General features: G+C 40.6%; 2 protein-coding genes and 2 long non-coding RNA genes across 4 annotated transcripts in view; 1 reads left to right on the top strand and 3 right to left on the bottom strand.

Moving 5' to 3' along the window:
- Positions 1 to 21,844, bottom strand: part of LOC136826202 (zinc finger protein 585A-like) — a 65,946-nt gene that overhangs the window by 17,094 nt on the left and 27,008 nt on the right. Inside the window, exon 4 of the transcript XR_010849542.1 lies at positions 9,383 to 9,473. The gene's annotated coding sequence lies outside the window, so the exon portion shown is untranslated. The remainder of the gene's footprint in view (positions 1 to 9,382; positions 9,474 to 21,844) is intronic.
- On the top strand, positions 3,331 to 13,293 carry LOC136826203 (arylsulfatase B-like). The gene is made up of 12 exons (XM_067083274.1): positions 3,331 to 3,516; positions 4,262 to 4,403; positions 5,535 to 5,698; positions 5,889 to 5,992; positions 6,552 to 6,727; positions 6,938 to 7,023; positions 7,268 to 7,433; positions 7,750 to 7,847; positions 8,300 to 8,436; positions 11,337 to 11,513; positions 11,933 to 12,342; positions 12,937 to 13,293. Exons 2-12 carry the CDS (start codon positions 4,283 to 4,285, stop codon positions 13,116 to 13,118), a joined length of 1,821 nt encoding a protein of 606 aa, XP_066939375.1. The 5' UTR covers positions 3,331 to 3,516; positions 4,262 to 4,282; the 3' UTR covers positions 13,119 to 13,293.
- LOC136825952 (uncharacterized) lies at positions 13,652 to 14,297 on the bottom strand. The gene is made up of 2 exons (XR_010849491.1): positions 13,994 to 14,297; positions 13,652 to 13,772 (listed from the first exon to the last, which is right to left on the bottom strand). It is a non-coding gene; the product is annotated as an uncharacterized lncRNA (long non-coding RNA).
- On the bottom strand, positions 20,390 to 21,302 carry LOC136825953 (uncharacterized). Its single transcript, XR_010849492.1, has 2 exons — positions 20,731 to 21,302; positions 20,390 to 20,510 (listed from the first exon to the last, which is right to left on the bottom strand). It is a non-coding gene; the product is annotated as an uncharacterized lncRNA (long non-coding RNA).

The following is a 21,844-nucleotide window of genomic DNA, read 5'->3' on the forward strand; positions in this document are numbered from 1 at the left end:
GAAAAATCGACAGAACAGAGGACACAAAAGGCATAAGAGAAGAAAAGATTGAATTAGTTCAGAAGAGAGCAAATCGGAATAAGAGAAAGTGGTGAACTGAATACCAAGAGAAAAGATTACAATCGAGGGATATCAGTAATACTAGATATAGTCAACACACAGTTACGTATGTAAAAGATATACGTTTCTACCTCACACTGGGATCGAACCCTGGACCCACAAATGCATTACAAGGGCTCTACCAGCTGATCCACAGAAGAGAAAACTGATATTTAAAATAAATGTTTAACGAATATGATGTTTAAAAGATTCACTATAAGCCTAGTATCCCTTTGCTTGAAGATTTACTCCAAGCCTCGTATCCCCTTGCTTGAAAGTTTTCCTGAAAGCCTAGTGTTCCCTTGCTTGAAGATTTACTGCAAGCCTCGTATCCCTTTGCTTGAGGATTTACTGCAAGCCTCGTATCCCTTTGCTTGAAGATTTACTGCAAGCCTCGTATCCCCTTGCTTGAAAGTTTTCCTGAAAGCCTAGTGTTACCTTGCTTGAAGATTTACTGCAAGCCTCGTATCCCTTTGCTTGAAGATTTGCTGCAAGCCTCGTATCCCTTTGCTTGAAGATTTGCTGCAAGCCTCGTATCCCTTTGCTTGAAGATTTGCTGCAAGCCTCGTATCCCTTTGCTTGAAGATTTGCTGCAAGCCTCGTATCCCTTTGCTTGAAGATTTACTGCAAGCCTCGTATCCCCTTGCTTGAAAGTTTTCCTGAAAGCCTAGTGTTACCTTGCTTGAAGATTTACTGCAAGCCTAGTATCCCCTTGCTTGAAAGTTTTCCTGAAAGCCTAGTGTTACCTTGCTTGAAGATTTACTGCAAGCCTCGTATCCCTTTGCTTGAAGATTTACTGCAAGCCTAGTATCCCCTTGCTTGAAAGTTTTCCTGAAAGCCTAGTGTTACCTTGCTTGAAGATTTACTGCAAGCCTCGTATCCCTTTGCTTGAAGATTTGCTGCAAGCCTCGTATCCCCTTGCTTGAAAGTTTTCCTGAAAGCCTAGTGTTTTTGCTTGAAGATTTACTGCAAGCCTCGTATCCCTTTGCTTGAAGATTTGCTGCAAGCCTCGTATCCCTTTGCTTGAAGATTTGCTGCAAGCCTCGTATCCCTTTGCTTGAAGATTTGCTGCAAGCCTCGTATCCCTTTGCTTGAAGATTTACTGCAAGCCTCGTATCCCCTTGCTTGAAAGTTTTCCTGAAAGCCTAGTGTTACCTTGCTTGAAGATTTACTGCAAGCCTCGTATCCCTTTGCTTGAAGATTTGCTGCAAGCCTCGTATCCCTTTGCTTGAAGATTTGCTGCAAGCCTCGTATCCCTTGCTTGAAGATTTACTGCAAGCCTCGTATCCCCTTGCTTGAAAGTTTTCCTGAAAGCCTAGTGTTACCTTGCTTGAAGATTTACTGCAAGCCTCGTATCCCTTTGCTTGAAGATTTGCTGCAAGCCTCGTATCCCTTGCTTGAAGATTTGCTGCAAGCCTCGTATCCCTTTGCTTGAAGATTTGCTGCAAGCCTCGTATCCCTTTGCTTGAAGATTTACTGCAAGCCTCGTATCCCCTTGCTTGAAAGTTTTCCTGAAAGCCTAGTGTTACCTTGCTTGAAGATTTACTGCAAGCCTCGTATCCCCTTGCTTGAAGATTTACTGCAAGCCTCGTATCCCTTTGCTTGAAGATTTACTGCAAGCCTCGTATCCCCTTGCTTGAAAGTTTTCCTGAAAGCCTAGTGTTACCTTGCTTGAAGATTTACTGCAAGCCTCGTATCCCCTTGCTTGAAGATTTACTGCAAGCCTCGTATCCCTTCGCTTGAAGATTTACTGCAAGCCTCCTATCCCTTTGCTTGAAGATTTACTGCAAGCTTCGTATCCCCTTGCTTGAAACATTTACAGTAAGTCTTGTGTTCCCTGCATATTTTTCTCTTCGTGTTTGTCTTTTAATTGACGTATATTTAAGGGTCAAGTGTCTCTTTTAACGCAAGGACAAATTCATCTGCCGACAATGACATCACATGTTTTCTGTGATGTTTCTCCCGCGTTCATTTCATTTTTGCAACTCATGTGATGTCAGCCATTAGCGTGCATGTACTCTTGTGAGGAAGAGTATGGGGGTAGGGGTTGTATTCTGATAATTTACAACACGAACAATAAATACCAGCGATATTTATCACTATGCTACATTAATCTATATGTTGCATGCTACTATGGTAAAAGTAAATTATACACAGTCATTTTGACCTAAGTTAATCATCTATATATTGCATGCTAGTATTGTAAATCACATAAAAAGTACTTTTTAATTTGTCTCTAAGTGATAAATTACAGCGTTTCAGAATTTACCATGGATATTAAAAGGCTTTAACCAATGTATGCACTAAAGAAACATGAGAAAATAAAATAAATAATAAAGCAATGCATATTTCCTTACCGTCTGAAAATGACAAGTGTTGAGTTTGTAAATGCACTTGCCTACAATATCTTATATTTTCTGAAAATATTTACTTCGTACAGTACTGAAGGTTCATCTTATACAATGATTCGTCAAAATATAAACAGCATATCCTTGCTTTATCAGTTTAAAGTGGTCCTTTCTCTTGTAAACATTAATCAAATTTCTTTCAACTTCTTGACAGAAAGTTGATGAAACTGAACATCGGTGTTTTTTGAAGAATTTGCATTGCAAATAAAAATACAAGTACTAGGGAAGATATCAATTCTGTCAACACACTGATATTTACACACACACACACATATATATATATATATATATATATATATATATATATATATATATATATATATATATATATATATATATGTGTGTGTGTATATATATATATATATATATATATATATATATATATATATATATATATATATATATATGTGTGTGTATATATATATATATATATATATATATATATATATATATATATATATATATATATATATATATATATATATGCCACAATTTCCTTTTTATACAGTCGTCCAACCAAGACATCCATCGCCGCGTAAAAGGAAGTTATCATTCAGCACATATGTTACAATGAGTTGCCAATTGACGAAGACCTCAAGTTCACAATGCTTGTACGACATTTACCTTCCTTTTAAATTTTCCGTGGAATACTTTATTCAAATTCATTTTTCAATGTTAAGTTTGATGAATTTCATATATGTATGCATTCACTTTACAGCCAATGCAGGCTTGATATTTACAAGACTACTGCATCAGGATAAAAAGTTAATTGGTCAGTTGGCAACTTTTGTGAACGACAGCAGCAGAATGCTGCCCCGTTATCATACTCGTTCTTCTTCTCTCGAGTCTTCCCAGGGACGCGAACATAAAGACCCGGTAACCTTCACGGTATTATAGTCAGCAACAGTGAATCAGGAAGGACGTCTGTGTCTGTGAGTGTTTCTCGTAATCACAGGCTGCCTTTATTTTTCTCAGGCTGCCTTGAACTTCATTACATCGAAAAGAAAAGGTGAGGTAATCTTTGACTTCGCGTTGATTTTGTAAGAACGTGTTCATCTTGAGCTGTGAGTAAACATTGCCTTAAGCCAGGAAGTCTGTCTTCTCGTTGGTTCTGTTAAATCTCATACTAACTGATTTGTTACGAGATAAAAATTGGTGTAAAACTAGGAGGATAGTATCTTGGATAAATAAAATTCATGGAATCTCTCCAACTTTGGTTCAGTGGAAATGGTATGAAAAACGGAGAAAATATTATGCAATACGAATTCTAAAAGAACGTCTTGCCAAATTTATATATATATATATATATATATATATATATATATATATATATATATATATATATATATATATATATTCTGTGGCTAACAAAATAGAGAGCAGAAAAAAGCATAAAAAGACAAGACTTTGGAGACATCAACTGCTAGCTAGGGCAAAGGTCTGTGGGGGTAGGGTGGGGGGGAGTTGTCACAAAATTTTTTTTAATACTTGCCTAAAAATACAACTTAATTAGCTTTCATCCACTGTGGTGAACATATGATATGATGGAGCTGGTATTTATTCTCTGATTACTATTGTAAAAAGATAGAGAAAAAAAACAAGAGTAGGCCTACCTCTTCATATTATTGATGCTCAAAACACATGAACTAATTTCAGGTATCATTAGGTGTCACTAATGTCTTATTTGGTTAACCAAAGCTTTGTATATTATGGACTAGCATCGTGTTATTGACTTTTTGCCTTTCTCTCTCCAGATTCAGCAAGACCTATCTGCCATGAAGGCACGCAGTGTAACTCTGCTACTTGAATTAATCGCGCTGACTGCTTTGTTAGCAAATGCAGCCAACAGTGCTCAACCCCAGCCGCATGTAATTCTCATTGTAGCGGATGATTTGGGTATGTTGACTTTACTAGTTTCCCTTCCTTATTTCTCTGAAGTTTCCTTTCGAAGGCTTATAGTTTAATTAATGGTTATCCGGCCATTCATTTACTAACATGAACCGTGGTGCATTTCTCAGTTAAATGTGGAGTACCAATGGCCGTTTAATGAGATTTAATCGCATGGTCGTTCTTTCCTTATCAAATACTATCGCTGATGACACTGGTCTTATCCTGTTTCTATAGGAGTGCGTGTATGCAAACTGGACTATAATGTTTTATAATGTTCTCTAATGAAACATTATTTTTCTCCAGAACTACTGGCTGCTTTCTCCCTTGTGTTGAAAAAGAATTTTGAGAGTAAAACAAGACTAAATTTTAAGTTATTCATACATTTCAAGAGGACTAATCTTATTGGTAATTGATTTGTTTCATAAGAATCTATGATTATCTTCTATATTTTTTAAATTAAAACAATTTCATATTTCAAGCTATTCATACACTTCACCTTGACAACTCATATTATCAATTAATTTGTTTCATATAAATCTGTGATTATCTTCTATACTTTTCGTAAGTTTATGCAAGGTTTGGGAGACACTCTTATTGAAGTCACGTAATACTAAGCCTGTTTTCAACAGCTGATTAGTATGACAGCATGTTACTATCATATAAATTCAGCTTCGGCGTAAGGTTGCATCAACACTGTTCTTAGGCTCTTTGCTACCTAGCAGCCAATATTCCTGAACAGATACTTGTGACGCCCCTCTAAATCTAATCAGTACACTGAACACAATCTTGATACTAGAAATAAAACCAAATTTATTCATACTGACTTAAGTGTCAAGTGTTATCTTTAACTTGTTTTACTATTAAAGTGATTGTGTGCTCACTGAACCTAGACTGAACACACTATCAGTTTCACTGGATAGTGAAACTGATAGTCTTATTCAGGGTTTTTCAACTAGTGTCATAATAACTGACCTTGAAGACAGGACAGTAAAGTATACAGATGGTGCGCTTGTTGCTCTTCTAAAACTGCTGAGTTAGCACCTAGCCTTAGCAGAGATCTGAAGTGGATCAGGAAGTGGTTTAACCACTGGTTAATTTTAGCAGTGGCATATTTTACTTATAATTTTATACTTTAAGGCTGGAACGACGTATCGTGGCATAATCCAACGGCCCTGACGCCTCATCTTGAAGAGTTGGCCAAGGGCGGCATCATCCTGAACCAGTCTTACGTTCAGCCGATTTGTACCCCTACCAGATCTGCTCTTTTGACTGGACGATACCCATACACTATTGGCAGACAGGTATTATTATTATTATTATTATTATTATTATTATTATTATTATTATTATTATTATTATTATTATTATTATTATTACTGTTGTTGTTTATGAAGTAGATAAACAATAAGTTTAAATTGTTTGCTTGGTGTTGATGTTTTCCTACTTGTTCGATATTTATTAGCTTTATTTTCTTTTCTTTTTTTCTTGGAGCGAGGTGTCCTGTGGCCAGAGGAACCAACGGGTCTTACAATCAAGCGTCAGTTGCTGCCACAAGTCATGAAGTCTGTCGGGTATTCAACGCACGCTGTTGGCAAGTAAGATGTCTCTCTTGTTGCCAATGTATTTTGACGTCTGGAAGCAAAGACTGGCCATAAATCAACTTTGAAAATTCAATGGTAAAATCAGTTCACCTTCCATTGTCATGATCTGGCAGAAATGAAAAGGTGTTGAACTTAAGGCTAAAACTCCTTTTACAAAGAAACCAGATAACAAATGAGGTTAACAGATGGTCCGTGAACCTAAGTTTGGTACCGTACAGAACCGGAATGTTTTGTGACATGGACTGTACTGGCAGTCTCCATTTGACCTCTGAAAGCAAGGATTGGGTTTCTTTATGATTTCACAACTCTGCACCATTCTGTTCAGAGTGTAATATCTGCATTTGCTTGCATGTATGCATGCGCACAGTTCATGTTATTTTTTCTTATTTTGACAAAAAATAGTCAGCCATTTAGTCTTGCAGGTGAACATAACTGGCAAAATACCAGTAACGTGAAAAGTGATTGTGTCAATACGATTTCATACATTTTGGAGATCACTCACTTTCTCTCTTGGAAAAGCACAGTATAATTTTTACCATTATTTTAACACCAGGTGGCATTTAGGCTTCTGTTCTTGGGATTACACTCCAACAATGAGGGGTTTTGATACTTTTTGGGGGTACTACACTGGAGCTGAAGATTATTATCATCATGTGAGGTCCGGCTGGCATCATTTGAGTTCAGCCACTTGCAATGATCCAGTGCCCCAGGACCAACTATCTGTCAACGGTAAGATATGAACAATTCTTTTTATGTTATGATCTGACTACATTGCCACTTTTCAGTTAATGTTTCTGGAGGAATGAGAATTCAATGATGACATCTGGAAATAATTTGGCAGTTTTAGCAGGGGTGTCTGTACTTTTTACTGGTAATGATCAAGATAAAATGACAGATGAAAATATGAGGCAAAATACTGATTCTTCTTTTTTTTTTCAGCATCAGACGCCCACAGTATACCGTTCGGTTATGACTTCAGAAATAACACCGCTCCTGAATACAGCGTTGATGGCCAATATTCAACGGTAATATACAGTCAATTTTGATGCAGATCATTGTTTTGTGCCTTCTGTGTAAATACTATCATGGTGTTATCACAATAAACTTTTGTAGTTTTTGCTAATGTGAGGGTATTTTCACTGCATATTTTCTTCTGTTCAAACACCAAGGCTATGCAATTACACTTATTATATTACAATATTAAATGATGCTCGTGGCTGAATATTCGCGTGTATATAAATATGTATACAATTCTCTTTTCTATTTCAGTACGTCTTTTCATCATACATTGAGAACCTGTTGAGAAAAAGGAACGCGAGTGACCCGATGTTCCTGTACCTGCCGTTCCAGAGCGTTCACTCTCCTCTCCAGGTTCCAGAAAATTACACCCGCCCTTTCGACCACATTGACGCCAAAGACCGCAGGGTAAAATTGGGTAATGAAAATCAACAAAATAGAATCTTTCTTGTTGTCGCCTTTGTTGTTCATGTAAACTTGTCAATTTTTTGCAAGCGCCCTCAACAACCACCACCAACTTTTGTGTTTCTTTCTGAGTAAGGATTATTGAGACTTAAGTTGGTCATCTCATGGGACTTCAAGGTCAAAGAGAAAATGAAAAAGGTCAATGTCATTCCATTGACAGATTGATTTTGTGGTCAGTGGTCTTGGCATAATCCTTGATAATAATCATAACGATAAAATCATTAAAATTCCCTTTAGATAATGCACTAATGGATAGACTTAAATTGCAGGAATGGTGTTGGCTCTGGACGAGGCTGTGGGAAGGGTTGTACAAGCCTTAAAGGACACTGGCCATTATGATAATTCTATCATCATTTTCACCTCTGATGTGAGTAGTCAAGGTTATTACTATTTCTTATTTCTTTCGTAAACGGGTACAAGATTTTGAGTTTCACTGGGTGTTACATTAAGAGCATTTCTTTATATTGACATGTGCAAACATTTTCTCTGCAATGTACAAATTGCTGTCAAAGGCAGTACTGTTATTTTCAGAACAATGCTGCATTTATTACTGTATTTCCGATATATATTTTTTTCTGTTTGTTTCCTATATGCGAAGAACTTCTGTTGTCCATAATTCACAAAGCTGCTTATATCAGTATCTGCACCAGTTGTCAACATGACTATTTCCTGAACAACTGTGTGTTAACTGCAACATTTTAGCTAAATAATTCACTGTTTATTCACGCAAGCAAAATAAATTTATAGGCATTAAGGCTCTACCCTCCTTATTCCGATGGAAGAAGGACTAAATTCTCAGCGAAAACCGTTTATTTCCAGAACGGCGGTCCGACCGTTTCCGCAGGAAACAACTGGCCTCTGAGAGGAAATAAAACGACTCTCTGGGAAGGCGGAACCAGAGTGGTAGCTTTCGTCCACTCGCCCCTTTTGCCCAACAAGGGGATTGTCTCTGACAAGTAAGCGTTCTTTCTAATTATGAAGGTTTATATTGTAGCCTAAATGTGTGTGTGGCACTGTTGCTAACAAGCCATAGTTCTTCCTACCTTCACGGCTTACCTGTGTGACACTGTTTCTGACAAGTAACATTTCTGCTTAGCTATGAAGGTATAGGCTTACTGTGTGTACAGTGTCTCTAATAGGTATGGGTTCTTCCCAGTTGTGAAGGTTTTTATTATAGATTGACTGTGTGTGTGTAAACTGTCCTAATAAGTGAGGCTTCTCCCTAGTTATGAAGGTTATATTACAGCTTAACTCTGTATGTGCACTGACTCTAACTAGCTATAGTCTTCTTAGTTTAAAACAAGCCATAAAATGGACAGTGAAATATTCTTGTCATAAAAAAAGTGAAAAATAACATTCCTCTAGGCAAAAGGGCCTTAGGAAAACGTCTTCCCACGAATGAAAGTTTATTATAGCTTAATTCTGTCTGACACTATCTTTAATAAATAAAAATTCTTTCTACATATTAAGGTTGATATTATAGCTTAAACTTCTTTGGCACCATCTCTAATAAATATGAATTATTCCTATATATTAAGAATGATATTATGGCTTAAACCTCTTTTGGCATTGTCTATAATAAGTAATTCTTTCTATATAAGAAGATTTATATTGTAGCTTGACTCTGTGTGGCATTATATCTAAAAAATAAGAGTTCATCATAGATATGAAGGTTAAATTCTAGCTCAACTCTATGTTGAAACTGTTACTATCAAGTAAGGGTTCTACCAGGTTAAAAAGGCTTACATTATAGCTTAAATCTGTCTGGCACTATCTCTAATGGATAAGAATTCTTCAGAGCTAAGAGGATTTGTGTTACAGCTCAGTTCTTTGTGGGGACTCACTCTCCTAGCTATACTGTAAACAGTTGTATTAAAACTCAAATATCAATCTTGTACTTACATTCGTAATCATCTGATATTTTCTACTTGACTGAATCTGAAACATGTGGCATCCTTCACAATGATGTCCCCGGAGTTATTGCATTGTAATTCTGGAAAGAAAAGAACAAGCCTGATTTGATGTTGCATGAATACATAAATCCATATTTTTTTCAAGACATTTGTTGTGAAATTTGGATATTTTTCAAAATATATATACACACACATTTTATATTATATATATATATATATATATATATATATATATATATATATATATATATACATATATATATATATATATATATATATATATATATATATATATATATATATATATATATATATATATATATATATACTTAACAATAAATCCTTTTCCACTGATAAGAGTGGATTTATAAATAACAAAAAATCGTCACACTCACAGAAATGAGCCAGATTTAAATTGGGATTCTAAATTTTAAAAATGTACCTTTCATAATTTTCAAAGAATATGGCGCAAGAGATGTTTTTCAATTAGCAACCATATAATGGAATTCAATACCAATCACATATCTTCGTTTAAAATCTGAATCTCATAAAATGATTTGATTGTTATTGTAAGAATATTAAATATTTGCGTGATAATAGCATGGCACGTCTCATTTGAGTTTAAGAAGCCCCTGATAATAATGCCACACAAATTTTCATTTCGAAAACTTAGCAATGTTTTGCGGATTAAGACTCTAAAAAAATTAATGTTATTCAAAATAATATCATTTCGAACCTTTCTATCACATAGTAGAAAATGTAATCTGCCATATCTATAATGATGATTTATTTTTCTAAATTGTATCAGGAGCATTGCTTAGTCTCGATGGCCAAGTCGGTTAGAGCAGCAGCTGCGGACTTCACAGAGGTCTGTGGCATGGGTTCAAATCCGCAGCCGACCGGTCAGAGAGGCGGACACTTTGCTATCCGTGTAGACACCCCGGGATTATGTATGTAATCAACGGATAGGTTTGCTTAAAAGCAAATGGGTGTTACAGACTAATACACACACAAACAAAGCCACTCTAACATCTCCTAAAAACATAACAGACACCTCACACGTCTCGAACTGTCGACTTACCCGCTCAACGTCTGCTCGCTGCTGGGAGAAAGGGAGCTGGTGACTGGTACAATACATGTATACGCCACCAGGGTCTAAGTGATGTCAGGCAGGGCAGCTGATCGAGACAATGGTCTACCCCAAAGCCAAATCAAAGTCCTTCAAAGTAGGCATCGTGCTTACCCCATACAAAAATGGGAAAAAGCACATTAAAAGAAGAAGAAATATCAGGAGCATTGCTTGTTGGAATACAGTGATGTCAGCTTCACGAATACTATGCCTATCGAAACAGTCTATCATTTCTCCATCACATTGAAATAGTTTTGTTTTCCTGATATTGCTAGTAAAGATTGGGGGCGGTCGCCATAGCACAGAAACCTGTTGACTATCTCCTAGCCCGTGCAATTCTTTCCATGCAATGCTCCGGAAATTACTACATTACTTGATTACCTATAGATGTCATACCCATCAGAACTATGGCATCATTTTGTATTTGTCTGTCCGCCGGGCAGTTTAAGATTGAGTTAGTGAAACAATATCATTTTTTGGCCGTCCCTAACTTTAAAAGGAACAAGGAAATAAAGTTGACAATTTCATCAAATTTATATTACTCATCGATTTTCCCTAACTTCAGGAAAACAGTTTTATCTGTGAAAATTAGAAAATTAGAAATCTTCGGTTGGTTGTTAATTTCTCGCTTTTGTTTCAGATATTAGGGAAGAAAAACTGAAAAGTGCTTATTGTATCATTTTCCTAATTTTTATTTTTACGGAATTATCATCAAAATTTCGAAAACTTCTCCCCATTATCTACTGCCTTATGACAGTTACATACATTTCACTCGCATTACGTAATGTTTCTCCCGTTTTCTTTTGACCACCAGTCTCATACACGTCACAGACTGGTTCGCGACGATTGCCGGCTTAGCAGGTGGGACTGCTCCTGACGATACCAGTGGGTATGACCAGTGGCAAGCTATCACCACTTCAGCACCTTCGCCAAGGGCAGAGATGATCTACAACATCGATATGACAAAGAATGGAATGAACGCTGGAATCAGGTCGCTTCTCAGTAACAATATATATATATATATATATATATATATATATATATATATATATATATATATATATATATATATGCTATCCACCTTCTATAATAATCAGCTACATTATCATCATTATTTTAGTTATGCTACCACATTAGATGAGATACATTCTCAAGCAAATACCTTAAATTGAATATTTAGTGTAAAATAGTTTAATTTAGTTTCATATATATATATATATATATATATATATATATATATATATATATATATATATATATATATATATATATATATATATATATATATATATATATATATATATATATATATATATATATATTATAGTGTGTGTGTGTATAATTGTAGATAAATATTTCCCATTGACACTTTCCACTTTAATTTAAATCTCGCCTTTCCATTGTCCTCAGGATGGGCGACTACAAACTCCTAGTAGGAGACCCAGGGCCGGGGGAGTGGACACCCCCACCCGAGGGTGAGAGTGGTAATCTAGACCGTGGTTTCGATCAAGATATAAGGACGACTTCACCAAACTCTCTGGGCTCTAGAAACGGCAGCGCAGATCCACAGCTTCCGGAAGAAAATCCAATTGCTTTTGATGTTGCAAACACCGTTAGCGTTCAGTTAGAAGAATCCACGATATCCCGCGTAACTCCGGAAGAATTGGAAGAAAATGGTGGTGTGGTGATATCTAGTACAGATTTGCAATACGAGAACGAAGTGGTAACATTGCAAGACTTGGGGCTACAACCTAAAAATTTCCCTGTTCTCAGGCAGTTCCTAAGCAACGACACTGAAGTCCAGCTCTTCAATGTTACTGGTGAGTTAGGCCTAGTCACTGGCGTAAGGTGCACACGAGTAAGTGCTGTTGCCTCTGCTCAAGTACACAATGTTCTTTGAAGACTTTTCCTTGTTGTTTTAAAAGGGTTTTGTCCATATCCGAATGGTGTTTGCTAGTATGACATTAGAATGCTAGAAATAATTTTGTATGAGCGAGATGGAATACATGTCCTTATGTATGTTGATATATGCAGTCTTTGTCATATTCATCTTTTTCATTGAGGAACATCTTTGAAAAAAGACCAATTTCGACAATTCCTACAACAAATGGCATGGAATGCTGACATGAATTTTGAGACAAAAGTTTTCACTGTAGTCATTACCAAAGGGTGGTAGCAGCATCCCTTCGACCCCTAGCTGCGCAAACTTTTTAGCCTTTTACTTGACCTCCGTTCCTACTTCCTCTCTTCCAACTTGCTGTCCAACCACTCCAACTCCCTCTTTTCTCTGTGTCTTAAGCGCTGAATGGCTGAAAATGCCCAAATGCTTGTCTGTAGAGCCAGATTTTTCATATACAATAAGACAAAGACTTTATTACCTTCTTGCTTGAGAGATCGTATCATCTTGTTCTCAGGCGACCCGGAGGAGAGGAACAGCATAGCGACCAAAGCAAAAGACGTGGTCAAGACACTTATGGGCCTCCTCCAGTTCTACCTGAAGGACTACGTAGAACCTGATATCCTTCCAGATGATCCTGCGGCTAATCCTTCGCGCTGGAACAATACCTGGACGCCAGGGTGGTGCCGTGCCAAATGAGATGTTTGTTTATGTCGCTGTAGAAGAATGTGGCAAAGAACAGACCCATACTTGAAAAGTCTAACCTGAAGTCTTATATTCCTTGGGATTGACGAAAATTTGGTGATGTTTAAAAGATGATATATATTAAAAAGTTTGTGCGTTTTATTTTGAATTAAATCTTTGAAATATGCCAGCCATTTTTTTCTTTGTACAGCTATAGATAAAATATCAGTAAAGCCACAAGGCTACAGTACCTGTAGCTAATTGTACACGAAAGCAGATCTCTATTCATTTTTAAAGCATATATATATATATATATATATATATATATATATATATATATATATATATATATATATATATTTTACGTTTTTCCGTGGTTTTAGTTTGAAATATGCTCTGTGAGACAGGTAGCAACAGTTTAAGTTAATTTAGCCTTGTGATTCTGACTTCGTGGGTACGGGAAAACGTAAAAAGAGGAAAACAAAGGAGAATTTCATATGAGCATAGGGCTCTGGTTACTGAGGGAAATATTACGTAAAACACGTGGGCACATTTAAAGTAGTGTATTTACATAAATGACATTAGTACGGGAAAGAGGAACTCAGTAGGTTGAATGAAACTGGGGAATTCCAGCCACAGTCCGAGAAGCTTCCACGAAATAGCATCCCTCTGAAATGAGAGATATGCACATTATACGCCAGTAATGAAAATAGACAAAAGAATAATGAATTCGAGGCTGCACTGAGGGTGCCAAAGGAGTAATAAAGAATTAATACTGCCGATGCAAGAGGCGCACGGACATTAGACAAGGGAGATTTCTGGCTTTCTCTTTAAGAAAATATTACGAGACAAAAGCGTGACTGAAATGGGGCTCTTCCAGGGCACTTTACCTTAGCAGATTTTCCGAGGGCGTGTAGAAGGCGGTCCGTGGATGACTTGCGATTTCCGAGGACGAGTTTCTTCCACGTGGTGAGATGCAAGGGCTTCCGTAAAGGGGGCAAGGCGATGGGGACTCCTCGAAACTCCAAGCAATGGCGTGTGGGCTCGAGGAATACGGTTGAAGGGCACGAGGAGAAGTATACTTTGGGAAGGGCCACGTGGTTAGGATGCAAGGGCATCGATGGGGCCAGGTGTTGAGGACGTCTTCACAAGTTCACTCCATATCTTCCAGCCCGCGTGTGTCGAGACCTCGTGGGCTTTTTCTTTATCCCCTCCTTTGGGGCAGGGGTGCGCCCAACACAGATGCTTTGACTCATTGCACCTGCTGCCGCAGGGAGGTTTTGGCCTGTAGGAGAAACGCCCAAGCCAGATTACTTTTGCCTCGAAGGAAAGATCTTTATCAAAAATGGGAGCGCCTTTAATCTTTTAAACCCCTGTTTTTACGTCGATAGACAGATGGTCTATCGATTGGCGGCTGGCAGTAAATGAAACACAACAACAACCAACAACAACAAAGGAGGGGAGGGGAGGCAATTTGCTAGCGAATTCTTGCTAATCATAATACCTCCCCATACAAGATGATGTACATACCTCCTTCGGGTGTGTACATCGATATTCAGAATGAGCGGCAAATGCTTTACGTTACTCTACATTCTGCCTTGTAATGAACTTTACTCCTAAGGGTTTTATGAAGCTGTGACGTTACTTTTAATAACACATTGGGACAATTTTCGTTAACAGAACGCAAAGTGATTTAACACTTGCAAAAGAATAATTACTTTAGATTTGGTTACCCACTGGTAACTTTATAATGTGACTCGAACAATTGTGAATTAATTAAGATTATAGGACCACTTATATGAGGCTATGGCCAACAAATGAAAAGAAAGGTTATTGTTCAAGAATTAAAATACACGGTTACTTAATTTTAGATAAAATGCATGCGGTTAGTACAATCTGCCTTGAAGAGGCTGTGTAAATGAAAAACAGCGTTTACTTTTGTAAATGACATCCCCTTTTACGCGATACTGTAATGACTATACATATTCGCATTGATAATTTATCTTCATTTTAACGTACTTTGCTTAGCCGGCCCCACACGGATTTTGACAGCTGTATGCGGGCGAGTATTCGCGAGGTTTTAATTCGCTAACCTTAAACTACGCTAATTTTATCGTCCACTGCCTACTCAATGTTATGACGGTGCGAGCAGACAAAAGATGTGGGGTAGGACAAACAGCAGTCTTGGAAGGAATGGAAGGGGAAAAGGGATAATAATAACAAAAGGAAAATTAGCAAGACGTTACGAATGAAAACTTGACCGCATATGAAAGGCGGGACACGTCCCCTCAGAGCTTACAAAGGGGCATTTAAATCACAAGGGCAAGAATTTATGACTCATGATTCATTAAAATTAAAGATAAATAAATGACTAAAAGAAAGTAAATGATATTGGCAGAAGAACTAAGGAAAAAGAGTGAGGGTTTTATTGTGTTAGGCGGGAATTTATCGTCTTTCGCCTATAAATTACGGCCCGGGCTATCACTTCAGTCCCAGGGCGGGGAAAGTGCACCGAAGGGCGCGACTCCTTCAGGAGGGCTGACACGCACGCCGGTGCCAAGGTATGGGGCAAGGGCGTGCCACTTCTCACTCTGTTATTCTTAATGATTTATACATTGTGTGGGGAATGGTATCCCGTATTTAATTGCCTCTTGTGGGGATAACTTAAGGGAAGATTAGTAGAGGATGGTAAGAGATAGCAGTTCCTGAGGAACGGAAGAAGAAGATAGAGGAGGGCCTGACATCCCCTTCTGGATTAGGGTGCCAAGACCTTCGAAAGATGAAATGGTGGCACAGGTGCCATGGGAGCTCTAGAGCTCTTTGTAAATTACCTGGAATGTCCCACGCCCGTGGTAATTTCGCCTCGAGCCTTTCTTAATGGGACAGTTGTCCTCGGCCGGGGAAGCGGAGGGCCCGCGACCGGAGGGGCACGGAGTACCACCTGGGCCTGCTGATGCGACAGCTGACGCAGGAGTGTTCCGTGCGGGTTCTACCATGATCCGTCGCGGCTCTTGTAGTTCATCGGCCAAGTGAGATATGGCAGAATCCTGACTTGCAATTGCGTCGGCGACGGACTGGGGCAGAGAGGAGGCGGTCGGGGTGGCGTGAGCGGCTCGCAGGTATCGATGACCAGCTCAGGCACGGGTTGCGAGGCCGCACCTGCAGGTGAGCTTTCGCGGTGGTCGGGAGGAACCGTCTCTCTGACCGACGCTGGTAGCGGTGCCAGGCCGGGGAAGAGAGGGGGTCCTGAGTTGGATCCCGTGAATGGAGATCGGCGTAGCGCTCTGGCGCTGGCACTAGGGGCAGAGTCAGGCGCTATCAGAGGTTTCTTGGGCTCGTCGGTCAGGACGGACGAAGCTTGGCCCTGCTCGGGGCATGCAAGTGGCACCGGCAGGAATTTGGCATCTCCTGAAGGGAGATTTGATTGGGGCCCTGGCACTGGCACTGAGGCAGGGCCGGGCACTGGAATGGGATCGGGAACCGATCGAGGGGGCCACTGTACATTGTACTCAGGTGGCACTGGTGGGGACTGCACGTCCTTCTGGTACCCAGGGGGCGCCAGTCTTGACTGAGGAGAAGCGGGGAGAATTACTCGCGCCCGCGAATGATTCGGGGAATGGGGACCCCTAGATTGTCGTGATTTCGGTGGGGACTGAAAGTCCTGTCCCAGGATGACGTCATAGCCTCCGGGAGATGGCTTGCTACTGCAAGATTGCACATTTTGGATTGGTGAGGTCGTGAGACTCTCAATTGGACCGTAGGGAGTATCATCTTAAATTGATTTATTCCCTCGATCGTGACGAGTTTTCGTCTATTGACGATAGCTCCGTGAGGGGAACTCTGTCCCTCCGGATGAGGGAGATTTGTGCGCCTGAGTCCTCGAAAGCAGTGACTCGGCGCGCGCGGGCTCGCCTACCTCGTGGAGGGGCCACGTATACAGGCCCTTCGGCGGGAGGGCCTAATGACTGGGGTTCTGTGACGGCCAAGGCGACGGTGGGAGTAGTTGATTTATTATTGCGTGGGCATTTCGCCCATGCGGGAGAATGGCCATAGACCTTGCACGCCGTGCAAAAGGTCTGGCTGAAATCTTTCCGCTGCCCTGTGGAGGGCGCAGGCCAGTTATTTGTCGGTTTTCCGGGGGAGAGAGGAGCCGGTTTCTTGTTCCGGCACTGTTCGGAGGAATGCCCGTTTTCTTGCAATAATGGCAAGCTAGGGGCTTGCCGAGTTCCCATTTTGTGGGAATTTGAACCTCCGAGGAGGGACGGGGATTTATCTTCCGCCCCATGGATCCTTCTTGAGGGTGGTGGGTTTCCCACATATCTGCTATTCGGCAACACTCGGTGAGTGTTGCTGGGGCTTTTTCCACTATATGAGTGGCGAGGGCAGGAGGGGCGTGAGCGCAGGAAATGCTCAATTTAAACCGCTCGAGTACCTCGGCGGTGTTAGTGGGCGCTTCGAATCGAGCCATTTTGTCAACGCCCGCTCGAATGGTACGCCCAATCGGACCAAGTCTGGCCTGCTTCTCTGGGCTGCTCTCTCCAACGTCTCCTCCACCGCTCGGGGTAATCTCGCATGCGCCTTCGTAACTGCTTGGCGTCACGGCTTCCCAGTTTCCCCGATCGTCGGCGGGAAGGGCGTGGTAGGCAACGAGGGCCTTTCCGCCCAGGAATTTAGTGAGAACAAGGGAGAGTTCGCGGGGAGAGATCGCAGCACTCCAGGACTCGTTCGGCCCTTTCAAGCCATACCGGGTTCGGACTCGGTCCATTTTGGCATGAACGAGTGAGCTTGGCTGAGGGCACTCATCCCCGCGGCAGGGGCGGGGGTGGCGGGCTGTTGTTCTAGCATCTGGAGCTCGTGGGCGCGCTGTCGCTCTCGATCTTCCCATTCTCGTTCCTCCCTTTTCTCTTGGGCGATTCTGTCTCTCTCCTCTCGTTGTTCTTGGGCAATTCTGTCTCTCTCCTCTCGTTGTTCTTGGGCAATTCGTTCCCTCTCTCTCTCTGCACGTTCTTTATCCTTCTCCTGCTCTTGAGCGATTCGTTCTCTCTCCTCTCGTTGTTCTTGGGCAATTCGTTCCCTCTCTCTCTCTGCACGTTCTTTATCCTTCTCCTGCTCTTGGGCAATTCTTGCCCTCTCTCTCTCCTCACGTTCTCTCTCCCTCTCTGCACGTTCTTTTGCCTCTCGTTGCTCTTGGGCAACTCGTTCTCTCTCTCTCTCTTCACGTTCTCTTGCTCTCTCCGCCTTGGCATCGTCCACTCGCTCTTGAACCCATGCTCTCAGATCTTGCCCCGATAGTCCCATGTCCTTCCCAGCGGACATGTAGAATTTGAAATCCTCGTTTTGTTGGGCTCTGGTATTAGCCATCTTGAAATAATGGGTATATGATGGGTCTGAAAAGACTCAGGTTGTCTGAAAAGACTCAATTGCAGGAATCTGAAACACTCAATTGTTCAGACTGCAGGCGATGGATCTGTCTGAATAAGACAGGTGATTAGTAAGTCTGAGGAGACCTTTTTGTTAAAATTTGATATGTCTTGGAAAGACGTGGTTGTTCTTGGCGAACGAATTTTAATATGTGTCTCGGAAGACGTAGTTGGATTTTGTCACGCTCGGACTTGGCCGGCTGTAGCGTGAAGTTAAGGAGTTGTTCTAACGAACTAGAATGATCAGTCCCGTAAGGGCTTAGATGTGTGTGAACTACACTATATAATGTCTCAAAAGGACTTAATTTTGGGTTCCCGCGGGAATGAGAAATTCTCGCCACGTGCGACGTAGAATTTTAGGAGTCTCTGAGGACTGGAATTTGGAGGAATTCTCGCCACGTGCGACGTAGAATTTTAGGAGTCTCTGAGGACTGGAATTTGGAGAAATTCTCGCCACGTGCGACGTAGAATTTTAGGAGTCTCTAAGGACTGGAATTTGGAGAAATTCTCGCCACGTGCGACGTAGAATTTTAGGAGTCTCTGAGGACTGGAATTTGGAGAAATTCTCGCCACGTGCGACGTAGAATTTTAGGAGTCTCTAAGGACTGGAATTTGGAGAAATTCTCGCCACGTGCGACGTAGAATTTTAGGAGTCTCTGAGGACTGGAATTTGGAGAAATTCTCGCCACGTGCGACGTAGAATTTTAGGAGTCTCTAAGGACTGGAATTTGGAGAAATTCTCGCCACGTGCGACGTAGAATTTTAGGAGTCACTTAGGACTTGGAATTTGTGGAATTTGGAGGAATTCTCGCCACGTACGACGTAGAATTTTAGGAGTCACTTAGGACTTGGAATTACGATTCGTCCCTTAGGACTTAGAAATTACTAACGGGAAACCCAAAGAGAAATGAATGGGAAAAAAAAAAATGCTACACACGCGGGCATGGGCGGGGGTGGGGGGTGCAGGTCGTTTGGCCAACACCGGAGGTATTTTTAGATTCTGGGTGAATGAACCCGTATATTTATATACCGTCTAGGATTCCGGGGAATTTCCCAGTCGTCTGAGAGGATAACAGTACAACGGCCTAGTAATTTTCCCTATAAGCGGAGTTTAAATTTCGCTTTCCTAACACCTAACTCGAATTCTGACTACACCGAGAGAATTTTCAGCAATGCAAGCTGACTTCGTCGTGTCCCACGTGGGAATTTATTCGCGCCTAAATAACAGTTCGCTAATTCGAAATGCGAAGTAAAAGTTATCACAGAGGAATTTCTTTCGCACTATTCCTCGAAGCAAGAATATGGCAAGGATTTTAACACAGAGGAATTTCGCACTATTCCTCGAAGCAAAGGATGGTTAGCACTGGTTATTTCCTAACTACCTATCCTGAAAGGCATGCATTAACGAATCTAATACGGCGGTTCTTTTCTCTCAGTGATTACATGCGTCCCTATTTCTAATTCCTAGGAACAGTCACGATTGTAAAAGGTTTTGCTAAGATTAACACATTACTTACGTGGAATTTTCTGGATCTGTGTGCTGGTTTTACAAAAGGTTCGTAATTGTCTCGTACCCAGCTTAGCTTTGCTAATAGCTGATCTGGCACGTTGCAAATGCAATAAAGCAACACTAGGGGAACTGCAACTGCAAAACGAGATCTATGGCCAGGTCGCCATTTTTACGTTTTTCCGTGGTTTTAGTTTGAAATATGCTCTGTGAGACAGGTAGCAACAGTTTAAGTTAATTTAGCCTTGTGATTCTGACTTCGTGGGTACGGGAAAACGTAAAAAAAAGAGGAAAACAAAAGAATTTCATATGAGCATAGGGCTCTGGTTACTGAGGAAATATTACGTAAAACACGTGGGCACATTTAAAGTAGTGTATTTACATAAATGACATTAGTATGGGAAAGAGGAACTCAGTAGGTTGAATGAAACTGGGGAATTCCAGCCACAGTCCGAGAAGCTTCCACGAAATAGCATCCCTCTGAAATGAGAGATATGCACATTATACGCCAGTAATGAAAATAGACAAAAGAATAATGAATTCGAGGCTGCACTGAGGGTGCCAAAGGAGTAATAAAAATTAATACTGCCGATGCAAGAGGCGCACGGACATTAGACAAGGGAGATTTCTGGCTTTCTCTTTAAGAAAATATTACGAGACAAAAGCGTGACTGAAATGGGGCTCTTCCAGGGCACTTTACCTTAGCAGATTTTCCGAGGGCGTGTAGAAGGCGGTCCGTGGATGACTTGCGATTTCCGAGGACGAGTTTCTTCCACGTGGTGAGATGCAAGGGCTTCCGTAAAGGGGCAAGGCGATGGGGACTCCTCGAAACTCCAAGCAATGGCGTGTGGGCTCGAGGAATACGGTTGAAGGGCACGAGGAGAAGTATACTTTGGGAAGGGCCACGTGGTTAGGATGCAAGGGCATCGATGGGGCCAGGTGTTGAGGACGTCTTCACAAGTTCACTCCATATCTTCCAGCCCGCGTGTGTCGAGACCTCGTGGGCTTTTTTCTTTTTATCCCCTCCTTTGGGGCAGGGGGGGGTGCGCCCAACACAGATGCTTTGACTCATTGCACCTGCTGCCCGCAGGGGAGGTTTTGGCCTGTAGGAGAAACGCCCAAGCCAGATTACTTTTGCCTCGAAGGAAAGATCTTTATCAAAAATGGGAGCGCCTTTAATCTTTTAAACCCCTGTTTTTACGTCGATAGACAGATGGTCTATCGATTGGCCGGCTGGCAGTAAATGAAACACAACAACAACCAACAACAACAAAGGAGGGGGGGAGGGGAGGCAATTTGCTAGCGAATTCTTGCTAATCATAATAATATATATATATATATATGTGTGTGTGTGTGTGTGTGTGTGTGTGTGTGTGTGTGCGTATGTTTATGCAGTATGTTATAAGTTCTTATGCAAGGGTTGATGTTTCAGGCTAAAGTGCACTTTGATTGTCCTAAACATATTATGTCAACATGCAACTTGGCGTAGATAGCCTATCAGCTATCAACGATGAAAAGTCTCCTTCAGAAAGTGGTTCGTTATCGCATCGAACTTTTCTAGATTTTTCCAACATTATTTCTCCCTGATTATGAGACTTCTTTCTACACTTTATCGACTGTTTTTTTTTGGGGGGGGGCAAAAGTAATACTGATAGACATGTGCCATTTACTGTAAGATGAATGTAAGTTGTGGTAAAATTGATAATGTGTCTGAAATGTTATAGTAATAATAATAATAATAATAATAATAATAATAATAATAATAATAATAATGAAAAGCAACAACATTGATAATAATACCTCTCAAAGTACCA

This window comes from Macrobrachium rosenbergii, chromosome 40 (genome assembly GCF_040412425.1).
Source record: "Macrobrachium rosenbergii isolate ZJJX-2024 chromosome 40, ASM4041242v1, whole genome shotgun sequence".
NCBI classification, from domain to species: domain Eukaryota; kingdom Metazoa; phylum Arthropoda; class Malacostraca; order Decapoda; family Palaemonidae; genus Macrobrachium; species Macrobrachium rosenbergii.

Coding starts and splice junctions, on each gene's coding strand:
- LOC136826203 (XM_067083274.1), top strand. CDS start 4,283: ATGAAGGCACGCAGTGTAACTCTGCTACTTGAATTAATCGCGCTGACT. Junction 5,993..6,551: donor TCAACGCACGCTGTTGGCAA/GTAAGATGTCTC, acceptor TTTTAACACCAG/GTGGCATTTAGGCTTCTGTT. Junction 7,434..7,749: donor AGACCGCAGGGTAAAATTGG/GTAATGAAAATC, acceptor CTTAAATTGCAG/GAATGGTGTTGGCTCTGGAC.